Source organism: Nelusetta ayraudi, unplaced genomic scaffold (genome assembly GCF_046127955.1).
Source record: "Nelusetta ayraudi isolate G7.1 ecotype Tasmania unplaced genomic scaffold, CSIRO-AGI_Nayr_v1 ptg000016l, whole genome shotgun sequence".
NCBI classification, from domain to species: Eukaryota; Metazoa; Chordata; class Actinopteri; order Tetraodontiformes; family Monacanthidae; genus Nelusetta; species Nelusetta ayraudi.
This window is the reverse complement of record NW_027466066.1, coordinates 3936842-3960232: the sequence shown is the minus strand read 5'-3', so window position 1 is coordinate 3960232 and position 23391 is coordinate 3936842. Positions and strand designations below refer to the sequence as shown.

Below are 23391 nucleotides of genomic sequence, written 5' to 3'. Positions count from 1 at the left end.
CTGCTGGGAAAAGCAACAACTCCAGTTTCTCGTTTCAACTCCTCCCCTTTTACCTCCCGGCTCAGCCGTGAACGGATGAATCACTCCATTGCTCACGGTGTCCCGGTCCTGAGCAAAAAATAGAGAGTCCTTTGAGTGGGTGGAGACTCTGTACGCATGTGGATTTCCGCACACTCACTGACTCAAATGACTTGAGAACCTGATTTGAAACCCCAAAAAATAAAACAAATCATATATACAGTTTCAGATTTGATCCTCTTCGACAATTTATTATTATTAATTGATGTGTGAATTTATTATTTTTATTTATCATTTTATAATTATATAATTTTTTTTGCTACTGACAATGTTTAACCTTTTTGCGTGTCCACATTTGGGTTCATTCAGATGCTGAATCTCTTTGTCGCCGTCATCATGGACAACTTTGAGTACCTGACTCGAGATTCATCCATACTGGGACCTCACCACCTGGATGAGTATGTCAGGATATGGGCGGAGTATGATCCCGCCGCCTGGTGAGTGGTAACATACCCGCAAGCACGCGGACAGACAAAACCACGCAATGCCAACACGTTGCACCTGACAAACTGTTTAACCGTGTGCAAAAAAATAACAACAGCCAGCTAATGAGTGCGAATGAAAGGGAGCTTCACTGGCGCGTTTGCCGAGACGGAGCAGGTCAGCCGTTCTTCTAGGTGCGCTCGCCCGGGGATGCGGTTTAGGTTTGAAGGAAAGTGCAAAGAAAAAAAAGGAAAAATAGCATCAAATGCTGTTTCCTCTGATGGTGTGAAACAAACAGCCAGGCCCGGCCAACTGTGCAACATAGGGGCTGTTACGGACCGGAGCATAACCTCATCAGGCATCTGGTTATCTCCCTCCCTCTTGCCGTACAGCCCCTCCCTCCCACATCTACCTCCACCCATTTTCTCTGTAGCCCCCCGTCCCCGATACCCACCCAAACCCCTTGACTCCCCCCCCGACTCCCCTGGAATCTGCATACTGGCTCAAAGCAACCTAGCGGGGCAGCGTCTGACGCTCCCCGAAGTCCCAACAACCCCTCCCCCACGTAGCCTCGATGTCCGCTGCTGGACATGCTACGTTTCACGGTATCTGTATTCCAGTGCCTGTGTTGTTGCCCCTTGCTGCCCCGTAGACTCTAAATGGACTGCTCGAAGTGTGGTAAGTAGTGGGGGAGGAAGGAAGGAAGGAAGGAAAGGAAGCGTTCAGGGAAAGGAGAGGCACATTAGCGGGACGAGAATACTTGTATTTGCGAAGCGCTAAATGCTAGGCTACGCGTTCGGTAGCATCGCATATCGCCTGCTGTCACGCAGGCACGACAGAAAGGTGGGGCTGGAGGGGGGGAGTAGTAGGAGCAAACAAACAAACAAACAAACAAACAAAAAACGAGAGACGCAGCATTTTTTGTTTAGTTTTTTTCTCGCCGAACAGCCATTTTAAAAGGCGGGACTCGGCGGCAGGCGGCTATTAAACTATTTAGGCGCTCTGGCAAACACACACTCTTGCAGTCAAGTCCGTTAATTACACACAGTGAGGGGAGAGGAGGGGGGGGGGGCGGAGGGAAGGAAGAGGGGGGGGGGGGCAAGCTGAGGAGACAGCCAGCCAGCCAGCTAGCCAGCCAGCGCTAGGAGGGATGAGAGGAGCAACGTTTAAAGGACGTGCGGCATGCAGGCAAGTTGTGTGTCGTGCGTGTCGCGGCGCACTCGGGTGTAGCTGTGCCAAGAGATTTTTTTTTTTTTTCCTCCCGTCCATTTTGTTTCCGTTGTTTTTTTTTTTCTTCTCTCTCGTCGTGTGCGTGTCGTTGACATCCAACCTGCTGTAAAAACAAAACCAAAAGAAGAACAAGTGTTTTTCAGATGCGGTGTTACTGTGTCACTTGCTGTGCTCTTACCCTCCCAATGTTCTCTCTTCTTTCTGTGTGATCTGTGTGTGTGTGTGTGTGTGTGTTTTTTTCCTGTGTGTGTGTGTGCGTGTGTTTCTTAACTCCCCTTGTATTCTTCTTGCAGCGGGCGCATTCATTATAAGGACATGTACAGTTTATTGCGAGTTATCGACCCGCCTCTCGGCTTAGGCAAGAAATGTCCCCATAGGGTGGCCTGCAAGGTTTGACTTACATTCAGACTGAATCTTCTTAAATCACACGTGCTAGCCACAGCATCCAAGGAATGCAGTGAATGCTGCTTTTCTCTCTCTATCTATATATTTTTTTTCTCTCCGTATTTCTTTTCTCTCTGTCTTATTTCTTTTTTTCATTTCAAATTTTTTTTTTTTTTTACGACTTCTTTTCCTCCATTATCGACTTGCATTCTGAACTGCTGAGAGAATGTGCGGGACAATGCAGACACCCAGAGAAGCATGTGAAATGCACTACGTGAAATGGGGGGAAAAAAATGATGAAAAAAAAAAACAGCAACGACACATTGAAATGTTTCTGCCACGCTGTAAATTCAGTTCTTTTAATTTTTACTTTTTGTTTGATCTTTTTTTTTTCCTTTTCCCGAATTTTTTTTCTTTTTTTCTTTTTGTCACTGACGTTTTGCTTGCTGTGGAGCCGTGGCTATGGTGTGGCAAGCTACGGTTCGCCAACTGTAGTGTTGCATTGTTCTTTGGTTTTTTTTGGGGGTCGGGGGAAAAGACAGAAACTGCATTGACTCCCCCCCCCCACCCCATCCTCCTCCTCCTCCCCCCTCCCTCCCTCCACCAACCTGCCTGGGCGGCAGCGGCGGCGGGCTCCGCCGTCGTCATCCTAACCTGCTCTTTGCGCCACGAGCACCAGTCGGCCACGCCCCCTCTGTTGCCGAGTCGTCCTAGTTCAGGGCCCGACCCGCCTTCCTCATGGCTCCCTCTGTCGTTGACCCCTGTGTTCTGATTTGTTTCGTTTTAGTTATTTTTGGGTAAACTGTGCCGACAGTACAGGAAAGCCACATGGCCACGGGTCTTCCGATGGGATGGGGGAGGGGTGGGGTGGGGGGGGGGATATAACCTTGTCTTCCTGTTGTTTTCTTCCTTCACTTTGTTTGTTTTCTCCTCCCTCTCCTCCTCCTCCTCTCGGTCTCTGCTGTTTCCTCGATTCGACTGTCTCCTCATTGCTCATCTTTTTGTTTTTCTTCTCCCACCTCCTCCCCCCCACCCCCCACCCCCCTCCCTTCTCCTCCTCCTCCTCTGCCTGTCCCCACTCGATGTGCCCCCTTTGTTAACCGGGGTGGTGGTGGTGGCACTGACTGGCCCGGTGTTGCAGTGGCAGGATCAGTTGCAGGGAAATGTATGACATGCTGAGGCACATGTGTCCTCCACTAGGCCTCGGGAAGAGGTGTCCAGCACGGGTGGCCTACAAGGTCAGAAAGGACGCCCACACCGTCACCTGAGTATCCCCCAGCCGGGTGCCGGGGGTCGGGGGAGGGGTTCGTTTTCGAGGGGGGGTGGGGGGGGGCAGCGGTTCTGAGCGCTCACCCTGGTGTAAAACTCCAGTGTCGCCGTTTCTTTCGTTCCTGTTCCCGTTTCTTTCTTTCTTTCTTTCCCTTCGTGGTGGTCCAGTGAGGGTGGGCTGTTTTTTTTTGGTGTTGTGGCGTTGTGTGGTGGTGCTGGTGGTGGTGGTGGTGGTGGTGGTGGTTGTGGGATTTGGTGGGTGGAGCCATAGCAAGACATCAACCCAGGGCGGACATGCGGCGGGGGGTGCCGGGGGCGGGGGTTGGGGGCGGGGCGGGGGCGGGGCCAGGTGTGTATCCACAGGAGGGGACGAGAACGAGGGACCTTCTCAGCTCGTTTGCGCCGTGTTAACGCACAAACGCACGCACACATACATACATGCACACACATGGAAACACACCAGAGCAACACGCAACATGAGCAGAATCACCAAAATAAAATTCTGGCAGGAAGTGAATACGACCATTAGCGACACCTCACACCCTTACACAATATCTGCTTCATTCATTTGAACAAGCACAAACACACACATAACACACAAATACCACACACACACACACACACACACACACACACACACACACACTGGTGCACCTGAACCATGCGTGTGCAGCAGGGCTTGGAAGGTCCGCTAGACTTCAGTCCTCGGAGTCGTTCCGTCATGTGGATGGGGAAAGACGCACGCACACGCACACGCACGCACACACGTGCACCCTGACAACCAACCAACAGATTCTTTGCTACTTCCAACGGTAGAGAGAGCAGAAGAGCTTGTGTCAGTGATGTGTTTTCCTCCGAGAGCCCTTGGTTGCCATAAAGCAAAATTCCTTTTCTTTCTTTTTTCTTTTATTGTTCCGTTACCCTTCACATAGCAGCCTCCCCCCCTCCCCCCGCCCCCTTACCCCCCTTCCTCCGAGCAGGCTTTCTCTATCTGCGAGTCCTATCTATCTATCTATCTATCTATCTATCTATCTATCTATCTTCTCTTTGTCCTTTGGTTCTGTTGTCAATGCAGTTCTATTCTGTTTCCAGCCCCGCCCCCTCCACCACCACCTCCTCCTCCTCCTCCCCCGTCCTCATCTCTGCATATTGCTAGCCACGCCCACGACCACCTCCCCTCACCCCTCTACCACCTATCACGCGACACCTGCATGGCCCCTCCCCCTCCGCCACTAACTCACCGCCAGGTCCTCGCCTGACGCCAAACACTCAGCGCCTAGAAAAAAAGTAAAAAAAAAAAGAAAAGTCATCGGAATACCAACACCCCAAACCCCCCACCCCCACACACACCTCTCCGACCACCCTCCCACCCCCGACCACCTCCCCCTCCACCACCAGTAGCGCCTCGTGAGCGACGCGTCACCGGCGGATCACTGTGTGCCTCGGGGGGCATCCAGCCAAACAGCCTGCGGACACAGGAGATCATCAGCACCCATCAGTTCCCATCTCTCTCTCTCTCTCTCTCTGTCTCTCTATCTATCTATCTATCTCTCTCTATCTCTCTAAAAAAAAACCCACCTTGGGGGTCAAGCCCGACACTGGACTCTGGGTCGTCAGAGCTCGTCAGCTCGTGCAGTATCAATTTAGTCTTTCAATGCAACTTGATTGATGACCCCCACAAAGTGTTAATTGACCCCCAGGTGTTTGTCACTTCACTTTGGTGTTTCGCTCATTTTATTTTTTGTTTCACTTAAATAAACCATATTCATCTTCCAAACCAAACGCCAGCCTTCCTGCCCTGACCCCCCCCCCGTCCGTCCTCCCCACGTTGATTTTGATTTGTCGCGGCCCTTCAAACAAAGAGTAAGACCCTTCAACCCCTGCCCCAGTTCACACCAGAAGCGTCAGCAGTGCGTTCGATTGAGGCGATGGCCCACCGCGAAGCATCAAAAAATAAACAACGCTGTTCTTGACCAGGGCGTCGCGTTTTTACGCTTCTGGGACGCTTATGAAACTCGGCCGCACCGCGCCTGCACGCTGTCTTCAATGGCTGCGTTCTGCTAACGCACTAACTAACTGCAGACGCTTCTGGTGTGAAATGGGGGGTCAGACACTTCCTCCCTGAATTTAACTGCTAAATATCCAGCGCCGCCCCCCAAACCCCAACTATCCCCCACTCCCCTGACGTCTTAAAGGAGCTTGTGAATAATTTGCCACAGGTGTTGACTTCACCCTCCTCGCTCTCTTAGCTCGCTCCCCCGAGAGCGCCCAGAGGAGTCCGAAACCTCGCGTTTTGACTCCGCGGCCCACCCTGCTCCGCTAACTTTAACCTTCCGCCGCCCCTGAGAGAAGCAGCAGAGCCCTTCAGGCTGCGGCACTTTCCCACAGACAGCTGCCAACGGAGCGCGTTCATGTCTCCTCTTTGCTTCTTTCCAGTTTATTTATTTTTTCCTCTCTACACGCTTCACTCTGTTCCGCCGTGATACTTTTTCTCCCTCTCAGCTCCTTCGTTTTTGTTTTGTCTTTTTACCCCCCGCTTTTTCAAACAGTTTAAATACCCCCTCCTTTCTCCCAACTCCTCACCCGCCATCATATTTTTTATTCATACAGCTGGATTATGTCCACGCAAGCGCCCATCCAGTTCCGCCGCACCATGAACGGCACTTTCATCGTGGCCATTTCCTTTTGTTCCCTCTCTCTCTCTCTCTCTTGCTCTCTCTCTCTCTCTCACTCTCTCTCTCTCTCGCTTCATTATATGCTGCTCTCTCTCACCTATTAACCCTCCAAGTCTGTGCCCATTTATCACACATAGACATCAGATAAGTAGCGATAGAGCAAGCGGCTCTATCATCTCAGCCTTAACCCCATTGTGTACAGACTCTCTTATTCCGCCCAGCAACAGCCACGTTAAAAAAAAAAAAAAAAAAAAAAAAAACTCACAAAACTCATTTTAACGTCGCCAACAGAGGATGCTTTCTGTGTAAGGCTGCGCAGCTGCTTGTCCTGTGAGGCATATTGCGTGTGCACAGCATGTTGCATGGGGGTTGGGGTTCTGCAAGGCGGGTTTTGGGGGGTAAAGGAAAAAAAAAAAAGACAACAACAGCTGAAAGACGGATTAAAGGAAAGGCTTTTAATCCAGATGTGGGTGGGAGGCATGATGTTCTGCATGTCTGGGTGTGTCGCCGTCTCCTGTCACCGAACACACACGAACGCGCCACCGTGTGTGTTGGTGTGTGTCTCTCCGACTCTTTTGACCGTAAAGCAACAAGGCCTCAAAAGGATAAAACCAATAAACGGGACAAAAAAAAAAGCCAAAATGTTCCCTTTTCCTCAAAGTCCATGGGTTGTTTTTTTTTTTTATTATTATTATTGTTATTATTATTATTACGTTTTTGGTTTATTGGTTTGTCCGCCAGGCCCTTGTTGTTTTTACTGCGAACCTCCAAACCTCTAGGGGGAGCTCTGGATAATGGTAGCCGCTGCTCAGCCTGTCCTCCCTCTGCCTTCCCTTTGGTTTCATTGTTAAAGGCCGATGATTGCCGTCTCAACAAACCTGTGAGGTCTTTTCCACATGCACAGACATGCAGGGTTGACCTTTAGCAATTTGATTTTCAATTCAATCAGATCATGTCTTTTGATCGTCCTAAAAACTAATACTAAATTTGCTTTATAGTTTAATAAAAATAAAGATGTTGCACTCACAGGTTCTTTATGTGAAAAATCTGCCACCAAGCCAGGTCCTAAATGATTTTAACAATGAAGCTGAGCCTGAGCCGTCCGTCACTGGCTGACAGACCAACTGCTACACTTGCTGTGTGCAGCCCCCGTAAGGCCCTTTATCCAAAACCCCACATCCCTCCAGTTCCCCCAACGACCTGCTGCGCCCCCTTTAGTCACCTGGAGGTTCCACATGCCTTGGCTCTCCTGCTCGCCCGCTAATTCTTCTCACCGCTCGCCCTGGTTGACTCCCTCAGAGGCTGCTCCGTATGGACCTCCCCGTGGCCGACGACAACACGGTCCACTTCAACTCCACCCTCATGGCCTTGATCCGCACGGCGTTGGACATCAAGATCGCCAAGGGTACGGAAGGTTTGGAATCCCTCCTTCTTCCTCTCAAACCGCTTTTCACATTCGCCTCATTACGTAGTTTAGCCCCATAGCTTTGAAAAGCCTTCAGGGTTCCTTTGCGACGCTTCTCCCGCTGCAGTTTGAGCTGCAGTCGGCTTGATCACATGGTCAAGCCTGACTTCAGAAAAACAAATATGGAGAACGATCAATGCCTTGAGGGCCAAGCCCTGGCGTAGAAGGTGGCGTGAGACCTGAGTCAATCCCACCGCCTCAGTCTGTCCAGCTGGCAAGCGTTGTTGGGTTGTGCGGTTGTCTCGAAATAAATCGAGACAACCACACACCACACTCTGAATTGTACGCCGGCTCCCACCAGGCCCACCCACAGCGTCCAGATTCTAGAGTTTCCACATCTGCTTTGGCCTTTTTCCGACGCGTGGACATCGTAAAAACACCCACAAACAATCCCAAAATGGCCAAGTAGAGAAAAGCTGACGAAGAAGGAAGTTGACCAAGTGAACGAGTGGAACACATTTCAACTCGTGACATCTTGTGGTTTTGACGTTTGTCTTAAAAGGGTTGATGTTTGTTAGAAATGTGGGCTTCTTAACTTGATGAATTTGGAAAAGGTTCACAATGCCACAGACCCATGTGCTGACACAATACAACAATGCAGATGCATCCCTAATGATAACAATAACTTGAATAATGCTGATTTACAATCTCTTCTGTTTTTCTTTGCTGCCTTGTTTGCAGCTGTGAACGTACACAATACCTGGGCTGCTCTCTTCTTATTTGTTGTCGCCGGACTAAGATATTTAGTATTTATGATCAAGTCCGGGGAGGCTCCACCTCCTTTGTTGGCAGCGAAGCCGAACGCTTCCGACTGGACAGAGTGTTAGTGGGAGGGTGCAGGCAAACAACGGTGAGCAGGAGGGAGCTGCTGCCAGTCGGGACGAACCAGTGCAGTGCGCAGCCGGCACGAGTCACTGTCACCTTTATGGCTTCCAGACTGAACACAGTTTATGGTGCAGCTCTGACTTTGATCGCTGGCACTTTTGCAAACCTCACTAATGAAATGACTTCTTCTGCTCTTTGTTTTCTGTGTTATCACGTGCAAACTTGGATGGCTGTGGTGCGCTTGTGCGCGCGCCTGTCTGTCTGTCTGTCTGTGCGCGTGTGTGCCAATTTTTGCACGTGCACGTTCCGCGCGGACGTTGCTTCCGCCCCGTGCGTGTCGGCATGCACTTGGTCTGCGCAGGTGGCATCGACAAGCACCAGATGGACGCCGAGCTGCGCAAGGAGATGATGGCAATCTGGCCCAATCTCTCCCAGAAGACCCTGGACTTGCTGGTCACGCCGCACAAGTGTAAGTTGCAGAGCGTAGGTACAGGCGCGGCGGCTCGGACCCGGACGCAAGCCGCAGCCGCCGCCGCCGCCGCCGCCGCCACCGTGCGCTCCGCCCGGTGCTCGGATGTTGTTTCTCTTCACGCCACCTAAGGACCGCTTCTCTCAGCCAGTCTCTTGTCACTGCTGCACCCTCTGATACAGCTGGCACCGCAGCGCTGCACAGCTAAAAAAAAAAACCTCCCCACACATCCTCTCAAATCACACGCACAACAGGAAACTGGACCAAACAGAGGCTGAACACAAACGCACAAACACACACACACACACACACACACACACACACACACACTCCACGTACCTGGGATCAGAGGGTGCCCCACTATAGATCAACTCTCTATAGACGTCTTTTCACTCCAGTCAAAACTTTGACATGTCGATGGCTGGCTGTGTTGTCGATTGGTGATCGGCAGAAAAATGATTTATTTAGCCCATTTATGCCCAGGCGTTAACACACTGGTGGCATTACGACACTTCTTGGTTTTGTTTTTCTTTCCTCAATTAAATTACTGTAGAACGCATGAGAGATGCTGTCAAAATGGCCAGGAGCAAGCAATATTCTATGTACGTTAGCATTAGCGATAAGTTTTGAAGTCCGGCGAGGTCCATATCAGACCCCGCCGTTTATTCTTAATCATAAATTTAGCTATTTTGCCATTAGAATATTCTAGATTATTCAAGCCACCTTATTTTGCTTTACCTCAAGCAAAATAAGACATTCTGATTTCACGTTTTTAGACAGAGTAAAGGGCTAAGTTAGCTTGCACTGCTACATATATATTTATATGTATTTAAGAGAGAGAGAGAGAAAAAAGAATCTGTTTGTGAAAAGACTATTTGCTCAGTGTTTCTGTGTTGTAAGAGTGTTTAAGTGTGTTTCTCTGTTCCTGTGTTTGCATGCCTCACCCCTTTCTCCCATTCCTTGCGCTCAGGGTCCATTCCAAAAGGGTCTAATCTTTGCAGGTTAACTTGTCATTCTCTCAGCAGCGACAGACCTGACGGTGGGAAAAATCTACGCGGCCATGATGATCATGGAGTACTACCGGCAGAGCAAAATCAAGCGCTCGCAGGCCCTCCGCGACGAGCAGGTATTGCTGTCCGCCGGGTTGCACTCAGTCTCTACCTGCATCCGACCCTTTTAAAGTGAAGCACTGGCCGACGCACAGCCCCGAAGACTGCTGGCCGTTTTGAGTTGCCGCCACTCTGGTCCTCTTCCAAGAAAGAGCCCTCGTTTTACCTGGGTGGGTGGGGGGGGGGAAAGGCCTGCAGGGGGAGACAAAAACATTTCTACAAATCAGGCTCGCCTCTCAAGACGCAATGCTGCCCTCAGCTGGGCAGAGTGAGAGTTTTCCGTCTCCCCTTTTACTGTGTTTGCCTGCCAGGTATGACGCAAACACGATTCACCAAATGAAAACTGCAGTTAGTCAGCGGAACAAATTGCACACGTGTTTATTTTTCTTCTGTGCAACCATTCGGTCTTTGAGGATTTTAAGATAATTGGTGTGTTTTGCTCTAAAATTCAGATTATAGATTTATAAAAAAAAAATAATAAAATTATCCATATAAGACATCATCAGCAGGTCACCCTGACAGTCACCAGTCAGCCTCCCTCTTTCTTTTTTCCTTTTGTTAGTGTTGCGGATCCCTTTCGTCCCTCGGGTCGCTGCTCAGCACGAGCCATCGCTTTGATTTTATCTGCATCTTGCCTGCCAACATTATCCTGGATTCATCCTACCTTCATCCCTTCTCATAGCCCTGAACATTATATTGATTTGATGACTATGTCAGTGACCCGCCCACTCCCCCTCCGCCCCCAAAAAAGTACCCTGATACGTTGGGGTTCGCTGTCACCCAAACAGCTGGAAGCTTCTGCCTTTGTGTCCTTGTTTTTGTTTTGTTTTTATTTTCTTTATTGGGGCCCAATTGGTTATTCCAAATTGGGAGAGTGGTTCTTTGTGTGTGTGTGGCCGACCGAGAGGAAATGGCGACCTGTCGAGGGTGTTGCCCTCCCTGTTGCCTGATGCCTCCGCTGGGGTTCCAGCTCCAGCACCCATCAAACCTGGATAAGATAAGTGGTGTGATGGATGGATGGATGGATGGATGGATGGATGGATGGACGGTTGGATGGATGGATGGATTCAATCTTGGCGCTGACGATGCGAAAGTGGCTGGAAGGAAGATTCAGCTGTGTTCCAAACTGCATACTTCTGTCGAGCACTACGTTCACTGTGTTTATTCCCCACTCATGCTCTCCACCTACAGGAAGTGGCGGCGAATGTCTTAAAATAGCTAAATACAACATTCAGCTTGTTTGACTCTGACGCCATGTCAACAAACAGCATACCCCCCCAACCTCCAAGGCAAATCATAGCATAGATGAAAATATATGACAAAGGAGAAACACCAAGAGGGATATGTGCTCACTCATAAATATTGTTTACTTACTCTGTCACTCTACTATGTCCACCGCGCTGTAATGGTCCTTATGTCCTTGTCCTCGCTACACCAGAGGGCGCAGGGAATCAGTGTGTTGTGGTGGCAAACTGTAACATCTAGGAGCGAAACAATATTGCCTGTTGCTCCTTTAATCGCCACTTCTTCGTTTTCCCCCTGTAATGGCGAATTGCAAACAGTTGGTAGAGAGTAAAGACAACAGATGCCAAGCCAAAGGTTCCTGCTGGCCAAATGATAGAATGCAGGTTTTTGGTCCTCCCTCTTTTTTGATTCCTGAAGCTCCACCCACCTTTTCATACAAGCACACCAATGACATGACCTTGGTTGAGCTGTCTTCATACGTGTAATCCCTATTAAAAATGTAGTATTTAACTACAAAAGTATGTGAGTTGGAACACATCATTTGTGGTTGCCAGTTCCCAGAGTGCACTGCAGCCTCCTCCCCCCCGAGCATCGCCGGCCGTGTTTCTCCCTCCTCCATTACCCTCCTTATTTTTTCCCGCCCTCGGCCTCCCTCCGTTACATGCACTCTGTTCCTGCACTGCCGCTTTTCCCTCCATTCTCCTATCAGTCTGCCTGATAGCTGGCGACCGCTATGTTGTATATCTCACACAGAATCGAACGCCATTACTGTTTCAGCGCGTGGAGCCGGTGTCCCAAGATGGAGGTCCGGGACTCAACAACGCCCTCCCTCCTCCCGACATGGCTGACGACGTCAACGGCCTGTGAGATACTTTTTTTTTTTCTCCGCTGCCCCCCCAAAGAGGGTTTCTTTCGTCGTCGAGGTCGGGGGTGGGGGGCAAAGGGAGTGGGAACAGCATTTTTTGTATGACTGCGCGTGTCCATGCAGGCCTGTGGAGGGAGGCATCCCAGAGAGCCACTCCTGGGTGACGCCCCGAGCGCAGGAGATTTCCCAGAAGGTGGGCTGGAGTCCGGAGGGCCATCCCGAGGATGGCAGCATCACCAACTCCCAGGTAGAAAAAGGGCCTGTCGCCCGCGTGCGCGCGCACACACACACACTCACACACACACACACACACACCCAGAAAGCGGCACAAGAGCACACGCACGCACACGTACACGTGAGGAGAAAAGAAAGAAATCGTGAAGAAAGACATTTCCACACCAGAGTGTCGCCATACACTTCTCCATTCTACATCAGTTCCTACCTCATTGCCATCGCTCCCACATGAACCCCCCGCCGTGGTGCAGCCACGAGAGTCTCGAGAAAACTCCGAAAGAAAGCAGGCATTTTTCTTTTTTCAACCTCTGTTGTCCATTTTTGGTGCTCCCTGGTCTAGTTATAGCAGCCTGTTGGCAGACACGACCAAAGGAGTGCCCATTTGAAGTTGTCCAGCCAGACTTTTTCCATGTGACTTGATAAAGTGCCTTTATAGTCCAACTTCATTAGGATCGAAAAGGAAGCGAATTGCATTTTTTTGAATTTTATTATTATTAACTTTATATTCTGGTGTAACACTGTTTAGAAATCGCTCAACCCATAGATGTTTGAGCAAAATAAATCCAAGAAAAAAAAGAAAAGGCAATTTGAGGATTAATGTTGGCCCTTCATGCTGGCATTGTGTTTATAATTCTGAATGCTTTGCCCTTAGTTTATTCTGAAGTTTTTAGTTTACATTTGAAAACTCAAAATAAAGACCTTTTTTCTGGGATAGGATGGCCAGTCCAGGTTTGTAGTGCTGCGTCCAAAATGCAGCTGCTGCCTATCCGAGGATTGTTCTGTTGAACCGATGGTGGAAGCACAATGTTGTGTTTTTTTAAAAATACCCTCCACGCGTGGGCAAGGTCTTTGTTCCCCACCGGCTTTCAGTCATAACTGAGGCTCATGTGGAGAAGGGCAACTAAATTCTCCCTGCTCTCTGTTTAATATTCCACTGCGACGAGTGTTATCTGGCCAAAACAATCGCCGCTCTCTTCAAAGTCGACGTGCAACCACACCAAAAACCAAAGCCACCTCAGCGCGAGCATCCCAATGGCTCTTCCTCTATCTTATTCCACTCAGCAGGTCCGTATTCCATCCTCCAAGCCCCAGACTCTGACAACTTACACATGTCGTTAGCCTCCCTTTAATTACTCCCATCTCTCAATCCCGTCTCCTCTTTGTGAATTTCTTTCCTCACCGGATGTTTTCACATTTCACCCAGAGGCTGGTCTCTGTCTTTTCGTGGCGGTTCATTTCTCTGTCGTCATGCTGTTGAAACCTTTCTGCTTGTGAAAAACCCCTCCCCTTCCCCCACCCCACCCCGCCCCGCCCCGCCAAACTCCCTAGCGGTATCGGCCGGCCCTGTAGCTCAGCTGCTCAGTCGCGTGTTCCCCGCCTGGCCCGCAGAGGTTGAGCGGGATAGAAGTGAAGAGCCGGTCCAGCCACTAGCTTTGAGAGCCGAGTTGGACTTTTTAAGCGACGTTACTGGGATATAAATCAACTCAAATTGTCTGTAAAATAAAGAGGATGAGAAGATTTTGTCTGACCAAGGTTTTTATAGTCACAGAAGAGACCGACTCGTCGGGAGGTCCGGCGTAGAATCTTTACATTTGAAACTCTTAATGGCAGCTTTTGCAGGAAAAAAAGGATCTCATTTGAAAAAAGTGTATAAAGTGGCGCATTGCACCCCAGAAATTAAAAATTTCCGAAAAAGCTTCTTTGGCGTTGACTTTTCTTTTAAAACACACAAGTGCCTATAATTAATCCCTGTGATGTCACAGCGCACCTGCCCGGCGGTGTAGCAGGCAAGCTAATATCGAAGGTTGTTTTTTTTTCCGCTGCCGGCTGCAAACAGAAGGCTAAAACGCACCTCTATCAGGAGATCTATAGAGTATATACATATGTATGATTTTTTTAAATTTTTTTCCAAACAAACCCGCCCTCCCTCTTCTCCGTCCGCTGCGACTCCTCCTAAACGGCCGGGTGACGCTCTACGCCGACGACTCCTTTCACTTCTGTCGTCCCCGTCGGATGAAGCAGTGTCGCCCCTCCCTCCTCCCCTCTTCCTCTCCCTACCCCCCCCCCCCCCTCCCACCCACCCCACCCTGTCAGTTGTCATGGCAGCCGTTACACCCTCTCCTGCTCTCCTGCTATGTTTACAGACGGTAGAGATGAGAAAGATGGGGCAGGATGGTTACTCGGATACTGAGCACTTTCCACCAATGGAAGGCCACGGCAGGGCCGCTTCCATGCCCCGCCTACCAGGCGACAACCAAGTGAGCAGCATTCTCACCTTTCCACTACTCTATCTCCTTGCTCCCCCCTCCTTCCCCCTTCTCCTCCCACCCTCAACCCCACCCCCACCCCTCCATCGTCTCTGTCCCCCTCCGTCCGACCACCACCACCACCACCCCCCTCCCCCTGTTTTTTTTTTGTGTTCTTTTTTTCTTTTTTGTTGTCGTTTTTTTCTTTGTGGAAGGGCCGCGCCACCGGAGGGTCTGACTCGCCCCGCGGACGTCAGCGCCGCTGCCCCCCCGGTGGCTTGCGCTCGGCAAGCCAAGCACTGACGGAGGCCGGCGTGTCGCCGTGGCAACGGCGGTGATGTAACTGTGGGGAAGAGGCAAACGTGGATCGAAAAAAAACGAATTGGCGACACCGTGTTCCAATGAGACACTTTGTTGTTTTAAAGCCCGTGGGCGGCGTGGAGTCAGACCCTGCGCACTCCTCTTTTCCATTTGTCCTCCTCATCTCTCATCTGCACGTAGGGTTTTTTGTTTTTTTCTTCTTTTTGTTGTTGTTGTCAGATTTTCCCGATTTTGGCTGTGGTTGCCCCGCCCTCCCTCTCCTCCCCCTCCTCCCCCCACTCACGTCCGTCACACTCATCCATTCCTCGGAGTGTCTCATAACCCCCTGGTTGTCACATTGCACATCGACATGCCCAGGCCAGTACAGTACGTTGGACACGTGACACGCACGCACGCAGAGCTCACACACTCCTCCTCTGCCTCCCATTGTTGTTTATTTTTTTTCCTTTATCTTCTTTTTCCTCAAGATCCTCGTCTACGTGCCTACACTTCTCTGCCCTTTTTTTCCTCCTTCCTTCTTCTTCTTCTTCTTCTTCTTCTTCTTCTTCCTGGAACTAAACTGTCTCTTCCTTCCCGCCAAAGGTCTCGCTGCGCCGCCGAGCTGTTTGAATTTTGTGGGGCCTCTTTGAATTTTTGTGCGCTGCTGGGTTTTTTTTCTCCCCCCCCCCCTTTTTTTTTATTTTTTTTTTATTTTTTTTGCTCCCGCTGTCCTCGGCGGTTCACACTGTTCCCGTCGCGCTGTTGTGTCCCACCGTCATTAAGTGCGCGCGTGCGTGACTGTGACGAGGCACAGCCCATTTGTAGACGTGCCTTTTTTATTTTTTTTCCTTTTTATGCCGACTGTCATCATCTGCTGTCGTTACACCGTTTTCAGCACATTCATGGTGACTTTGTCTTTACTGTGTAACCCCCCCCCAGTTTGGGCACCCGCCACCTCCACTACCTCCTCCCTCTCCTACACACACACACACACACACACACACACACACTGTCAGTGGTAAGTGCTTTTCTTCCACCTTCACTGCTGCTTCGGTGTCTAATCGGACTCTCTCTCTCTCTCTCTCTCTCTCTCTCTCTCTCTCTCTCTCTCTCTCTCTCTCTGTCCCTCCTTCTCCTTCTATCTGTATTTTTCTCTCCACCGTGACCCCCCCCACACACCCCGCCCTCCCCCAACTTCTTTTTTAAAATCCATTTTCCACCGAATTTTCTCTCTTTTTTTCTTTTGTCTCTCTGTCTCCCCCCTTTTTTACCCCTTCCATGGTGTAAATATCCATCTTCCGCCTCCTTCCACCTCCCCCTCCTTCCTGGTTTTGTTTGTGACCACAATTTTGGTGTGTTTTGTGGCACTTTGTGTGTTTGTGTGTGTGCGTGTGTGTGTCTTCTCTGTGCTTAATACAGCAGCGGAGGAGAGGGAAACAACGTTGCAGTACCCTCAGTGTATGTACCCTGTCTTTCCTGTCTCCACTCTCTCTCTCTCTCTCTCTCTCTCTCTCTCTCTCCCTCTCGCTGTCTTTCTGGCCCCTCCCCCTCTTCCTCCTCCCCATCTGCCGTGTCTCGCGATGCCTTGTCCACCTGCGGCAGGGGGCTGCTCCAGACTTTACCAGGACTGCATTTCATATCTCCTTTTCCGTTGGCATGACCAAGTCCAGATGCCAACCGCCCCCAAACTGACCCCGGCATCCTGAACCCCCCCCCCTCCAAATGAGACAGAATTGAACTGAACTCTGCACGACGCCGCCCTCCTGTCATTCTCAGCAGTTGCTACGTTCACATGCACATGGAGATTCGATTTGCTGTTTCGATGGCGCCTTATTATTACAAAAAAAATCCACTGTATGTGGATGTTGATCACCTTCCGCTGTGGTTTTCTTCTCTATTCTTCTGCAAAATTGCTGCCTTTAATGTGCTGAGATTCTGGACGTGTGTTTGCATTTGTAACGAAGACGGGTGGAGAGGAGAGAGAGAGAGAGAGGGAGTGAGAGAGACAGAGAATCTTGAAATCTGAGTTCAGAGATGAGGAATAAAGAGAGAAAACTGTCAAATGTGCCACGAAAAAAAAAAAACAATTGAATGAAGTGTCAGACGTGATTAAAGCAAGATTTAAAGGAAAGTTATCCTCCACGGCAGTGAGATTAGCGATGTAGTACGATTTAGAGACACCAGCTGCGTTTCCATGACCCCTACAATTGCACAAAACCTAAATATCGCAATAAAAAAAAGTCGTAATGGAAACACCTACATTTTGAGAAAAAAAAACGTCGCCAGACATGACCTAGGGGGGTCACGTGACCAGTTCACCTCAGGTGAAAATGGTGCGTTATGTTTTCACAGAGGCGCAGACGGAATACTTTTTTTTTTTACAAGTAATCAAAGAGAAAAATACAACAATACATTCTCGACAGCAAACAATCGTAAAAAAAAAACGAAAGCAAACTTAATTCTCGTTAACCTTGCGGGACGAGATTTTGCGAGAATTACAGCGCTTTTTTTATGCGCTTCACACCATTCAATGGAAACACCTGCAAATCGCAATTGCACTTTGTCGAAATTTTAGAAATATCGCGTTTACTTTGCGAAAAACTGTAGTGGAAACGCAGCTAGTGGCAGTGAGGGAAGGACATGCAGCGGAGCTGGAGGGAGCAGAGAACCAAATGTCGAGCTTCTCTTTGGGAGCGACCAGGACGGACAGGCTCAGGAATGAGGACATCAGAGGGACAGAAAATGTTTTGGAGATAAAACCAGAGAGGCCAGGCTGAGATGGTTTGGACGTGTCCAGATGAGGGGATGAAAGGGAGAGGGACGCTGCCGGGTTGCTGGAGGAGGAGCCCAGGGGCGACAGACGGATGGAGTGACGGAGGAAGTGAAGTCACTGGGTGAGAGAGGAGAAGATGCAGAGGATGCGGTAGACTGAGTGAGACAGATGAAAGGCAATTTTCCAGCTCCACCAATTACATGAAATGCCATCTCGAAAATATCCCACGTAGGTCAATGGGGAAAATGCTAAATTTGGAACAAAGGCCTAATTTTGGACACAATGTTCTGTTTGCGTGGCCCCGTATTTGGAAAAACAGCGGAACATCGGTGTGCATGTCAACGTACTGAGTGACGCCACTCTGTCCCCTGGCGTCCGTCTCCCCTCCTCCTCTCCCGCGCTCTCTCTCTCTCTCTCTCTCTCTCTCTCTTTCAGCTGCTGCTGCTGCTGCTGCTTGTGCTTTGTTGTCGGCCACCTCCTCATTCATGTGCGCTCGCCTCTACGGACGTGCTCAGTGTTGCCCCACCTCATCCTACTGCCCACCGGCATGAGAGAAACCTGTCCAGACTGTCCGTTCCTTCCTCCCTTCCTTCCCTTCTTCCTTCTGTCCTTCCTTTCTTTCTTCTTTTTATTTTGCGTCGTGGGTGTGTGCAACAACTCCCAAGAGGGAACAGGGCGATCGCCACGCGTTGCGCCGCGTGAATGAACGTGTCGCGAGGATCTCTCGGTGCTGCTCCGACAGTGCGAGGCCTTTCAAAATTTCAAATTAAAATTCGACAAATGACCCGATTCAGGGGAGGAAACCCCCCCCCCCCCCCAAAAAAAAACCCGAACCTAACCGGACAAAAGGGAAAACCGGAGCCACGGCCTCGAGGACGTAGCACTGAAGGAGAACTCAACGGTCTCAAGTCAGAAACTTGTGGCATCGTAGGCTCCGCCCCCCTCCCCCGCGCACCCTGCCGGAGAGCAGGGGGTCCGGGGCAGCGCCTGCGTTCCTGCATGGCTGAAGGAGAAGCACGCTGAAGCAGGGGGTGGGGTGGGTTGGGGCGGGGGGGGCGGACTGGAGGATTTTACCGCAGCCTGGCATGTGCCACTTTTGGGGGCGCGGGCGAGGGGGGGGGGTTGGGGTCTACGGCGAGGATGGATGCCCCGCCCCCCTGCCCCCTCCCCTGGTTTCCTTTATTTTTTTCTCCAAGTGACGGACGCATGGAAGGCATGGCCGTTTGCCTCTTACTCTCTTCTGTCCTCTTTTCTTTGGTTTCTATTATGTATCTATTTTTTTTGTTTCTATTTCTATTCTATTATGCGCCCCCCCATCAGTTAGCTTTCCTTCACAGTGAAGGCACATGCTAAAGGCTAAATCACAAACAAACACATCGATCCACCCTTGGGAAGTCAGAGCGTGGCGTCGTACGCCTGAAGCCAGGCCATGTACTTGGTTGCTAATAACGAAATATTGAATCATTTTATAAAGTATCTGGCAACCTTTATTCCACTCAGTCCAAGGAGACAACTGCGTGCTACTGTACGAGGACTGATGCTTAATTTAAGTAGACAGAATTGATTAAATGTGATTTCCATCAAAAAGAAAATTCTACATGAGATGCACGGGGGGGTAGATCATCTTGGCAGTGTTGATATTGGCCAGATTTGGCCGCAGGGGGCAACATGTGCCGACCTTTGACCCCTGTGAACTGACCCCAGCCATTATATTCCGTTACTGCTAATATTTTGGTAGCGTATGACAATGGGTCGTCAAGAGTAGGATTCCATCACTCACCAAAGAGACCCCCAACAACAGAGCCCGTCCCTTCAAGTGCATGCACACACGCACCCAAACATGCAATCACACGGACGCACACGTGCACAGTGTCTCTCGTAAGCCAGAGCGGAGAAACCCCACCTGTAAACTCCAAAGAAATCCACCGTGTCTCTTCTTCTCTCCCTCTCTCTCTCTCTCTCTCTCTCTCTCTCCCTCTCTCTCTCAATCCGTCTCCCTCACAGACCATCAACGACAGCAGCCCCATGAAGCGCTCGGCCTCGTCGCTCGGCCACAGCAGGTCCGGACGCGGCCACCGAGACCGAGGCGGGATGGGCGAGTACAACCTGGAGCGCGTCATACCCGAGGAGGGGCGGAGCTCCAGGCACGGCCACCGGCGAAAAGACCGCGGCCACCGGGCGTCCGAGAGGTCCCTCTGTCGCTACAACGAGGCCGACACAGGTGGGGAAGGGCGGCTGAAGTCATGCAGACTCTGTTTTTTTTCAGTGGCACAGTGATCTTAAAGGTCCCATTGTTGCAAAATTCACTTTACTACTATTTCCTAGCACTAGCTGCGTTTTTTCCGTCACAATTATTAGTTTTAGCAGGAAGCTACATCCTGCTGTTTTCTTGTCGGTGGCTAAAAACAGAAGGCTAACTTCTTTTTTTTTTTTGCATGCTTAATCATGCGAGAAAAAAAACACACAACATGGGACCTTTAAGCCTCTCGACCACTCGTAACCTCAGCAGTTTCTCCATATAACACTGCCGTCTCAGGCCTCTGCACTGACCTGAGCCCGACCGCCCAATCAGGTGACCTGCCGTGCAAAGACCGGGACCGGGACAGGGACCGGGGCCGGTCCAAAGACCGCAAGCACCACCACCACCACCACCACCACCACGGGTCTGTGGACAAGGAGCGCTATGCGGCCGAGCGGGACTACGGACACAGGCACTCCCGCGACAGGGAGCACGACCGCGAGAAGGAGCGGGAGAGGGATCGGCGTTGGTCGCGCTCGCCCAGCGAGGGCCGCGACTGCATGCCGCACAGACAGGTGGGCGTCTGGGTGCCACGCGTACGTGGCGCGCCTTGCAAGGCGCACTCGGGACGTGCGACACGAGCCTCTGGTTTGATTCACCCGCAGGGTCTTTCAGGGATCACCAGTCGAGATCCTGCAGGAGGCGGGGTTTGAATAAAAATTTGACCAATAGAATACAATAGAATAGAATACAATAGAATGCCTTTATTAATCCCACAGTGGGGAAATGTGCATGATTTCAGCAACAGTATAGTGCAAAAAAAGATGGAAAATTCCATTAATTCAGAAGAAAAAAAAAAACGTAGGCAAAGTTTGAGGGTGATTGGCCGAACTTTCTGTCAGTCACACTCAAGTAGATCAATTGGATTTTCTTCCGCCAGGTTGCTTCAGCTTGAGGGCTCCTGCGGTGGCAGATGGCACTGGCCGTCAGCCAACATCCCTGGCTGGCTGCTCGGCCCGAGAAAAGCCTTCACCGCTAGTTTTTGTCCATAAGGCCGGAACATCATCCAAGCTAATTCTTTTTTTTTTTTTTTTTTTAGCAACAGTAGCTTCTCTTCAACCCAGGTTAATCTTTCACATCCCTGCCTCTTCGTTTATATTGAAAAAAAAAAAAAAAAGGCAATCACTTTTGGAATCCGTGAAAGTTTCCGATTAAAAACGCTCTTTGTCGGAGTTTGGCAGGGCTGATGAATGAAAATTTCGCAGCAGCTGCTGCGCAAGGCTTCTGCTGCCAGATTCCGGGCTCAAATTAGAGGCTTGGATGTGTCTATTTTTGTGTTTTTCTTTGTTTAACTTTTAATGAATTTGATGCTCCTTTTGAAAAATGAAAATGTCAGCAGGTGATTCAGGCCCACTCTGTGCATTTGTTTACACGTCTTCGACGACACGCACACAAACATCCTTGGCCATTTATTGTCTGCATGATTATTGTTACAACCCCGTTTCCAAAGCCCACACAAATATACATCAGAAACATGTATATTTGAGTAGCTGATTGCTGCCCTATTGACCTTCCTTCTTTTTCAAACTGCCCACACTCGCTCCTGTCCCCCTTGCACTGCCCTCCCCCTTTTTCCGGCATCACTCTCCCCCCTGAAACATTTTATTTGTAACATTTGGTATAATAGGAGGGGGTGGGGAATTGATCTCTACATACCTCTAATTCTGTTAAACAAACGCTGGATCAGCAAAAACCCTCCAAAGACCCAGAATTCCCCCCATCCTGTGTCTTCTTTTTTTATGTTCCCAAAAAAAAAAAGAAGTCTAAAGTTGCATGCGAATACACTTTTTGTGCACACTGTACGTTCTAGTCGCCATGAACTGACCCTGTTGCCACACTGGTTGCTCCAGAAATCAACCCTTTGCCCTTCTTCTTTTCCCCTGTCGTCTTTTGTTTTTCTCTCCTCTGCGTGACATGTCGCTTCTCTGTGTATGGTGCCGTTTGGAATCTCATTTTCTTTCCTCACCCACATCCCGTTTTGCTCTGTTCCTTTCCGATGCCCTTTGATTTCTTTACTTTGATTACTCTTATACTTTTGCCTCTCCACGCACAACCATGGCCGGTCGCTGCTCTGTTCCTGTATTGCTCCTGTGGCGGTTCTCCTCCTCCTCCTCCTCCTCCTCCTCCTCCCACTCCTATATCCCACCTCTCTGCCTTTGTGTTGGGCGCTCTGCCCGCCCCTCCCCCTCCCTCTCCCCCAAACCCCGCCCCCTCCACATCCTCTCCCTCATCCTACATGTTCTGTCGTCGAACTCCGTGGTTCGTTCTTTTTATTTGCTTTATTTCACTTTTCGTGTAGGGCAGTAGTTCGGTCAGCGGCAGCCCCGTCCCCTCCACGTCGGGGACCAGCACGCCGCGCCGCGGCCGCCGACAGTTGCCCCAGACCCCCGCCACGCCTCGACCCCACGTCACCTACTCCCCCGTGGTCCGCAAGGCCATGCCCACGCCGCCCGGGGGGAGCCGACCGCCGGTCCCGGCCCCGCGCCACTTCTCCCCCGAGCCGCCGCCGGGCCCGGGCCTGGGCCTTCCCATGACCCACCACGGCGCTCCGCGCCACGGCCAGCACGGGCCGCCCCGCTGGGGGGAGCCGGGCGGCGGCGGCGGCTCCCTGGAGGGCGACGGCTGCTTCTACAACCAGGAGTACCAGGACTTCGACCCGCACCACGAGCCGCCCGCCTACGAGCAGACGCCCATGCAAGTGGTCAACCCCCACCCGCACGCCCTGGCCAACCACCCGCTGCCGCCGCCCCCGCAGCCCCACAACCCGCACCCGCACCCGCTGCCGCCGCCGCACCCCGTCGGCAACCCGCACCCGCACCCGCACCCCATGGCGCCGCTGCAGCCGAGCCGCACCTCGCCCAGGACCGTCCACCACGTGCCGCCGCCGCCGCCGCCCACCACTGCCCTCACCGGGCCCCTGCAGGGCCAGATGCCGCCCGGCGCCGCCCAGCGCCGCCTGCCCAACGGCTACCGCTCGTCGTCGCCGTCCACGCACCTCCACGGACCCCCGCACACGGGGCTGCACAAGGCGCCCCCTCCCGGCGGTCACCCCCGGGCCCCTCGCAAGGGCCTGCATGAACCCTACAGCGAGACGGAGGACGACGACTGGTGCTAGCCTCCGGGGGACGGGGGGGGGGTGAGTGAGTGAGGGGGGGAAACGGATCGACAGACGAAAAAAGAAGGAAGAAAAGACGACGCTTGGGGAGCTCTGACACGGAGCCACCGCGACTGCCACAGGAGCGCCACGGTTCTTTCCTTCTTTCTTTCTTTCCTTCCCGTCCGCTAATTTATTTCCTCTCCTTCGCCGCTCCGCATGTCCCACAGACAATGGGCTGGTTGGGGAAAGAAAAAATACATAAAAGAGGACAGGAGACGGGAAGAAAGGGGAAGGATGGAAAGGAAAATGGGGGAAAAAATAGACAAACAAAAGAAATGGCGGAAGGCAGGAACCGGAGGGACGGACGAGCGAGCGAGCGAGCGGTGCGAGAGGCGGCGGGGGGGG

At 51.1% G+C, this 23391-nt stretch overlaps 1 protein-coding gene across 23 annotated transcripts in view; it reads left to right on the top strand.

The window, feature by feature from the left end:
• cacna1aa (calcium channel, voltage-dependent, P/Q type, alpha 1A subunit, a) overlaps nucleotides 1–23391 on the top strand; it is an 84095-nt gene extending 60704 nt beyond the window's left edge. For 4 of the 23 annotated variants that reach the window (XM_076023966.1, XM_076023955.1, XM_076023972.1 and 1 more), the window contains 12 exons: nucleotides 388–515; nucleotides 2025–2121; nucleotides 7359–7473; nucleotides 8711–8818; nucleotides 9841–9944; nucleotides 11926–12035; nucleotides 12161–12284; nucleotides 14416–14529; nucleotides 16237–16275; nucleotides 19595–19811; nucleotides 20127–20404; nucleotides 22189–23391. In XM_076023966.1, coding sequence (XP_075880081.1) covers nucleotides 388–515; nucleotides 2025–2121; nucleotides 7359–7473; nucleotides 8711–8818; nucleotides 9841–9944; nucleotides 11926–12035; nucleotides 12161–12284; nucleotides 14416–14529; nucleotides 16237–16275; nucleotides 19595–19811; nucleotides 20127–20404; nucleotides 22189–23004 — 2250 coding nt within the window. In that variant the 3' untranslated portion in view covers nucleotides 23005–23391. Of the gene's footprint in view, nucleotides 1–387; nucleotides 516–2024; nucleotides 2122–3256; nucleotides 3354–7358; nucleotides 7474–8710; nucleotides 8819–9840; nucleotides 9945–11925; nucleotides 12036–12160; nucleotides 12285–14415; nucleotides 14530–16236; nucleotides 16276–19594; nucleotides 19812–20126; nucleotides 20405–22188 lie in introns of all 23 variants that reach the window. The other 19 variants (XM_076023979.1, XM_076023978.1, XM_076023963.1 and 16 more) reach the window with 14 other exon arrangements.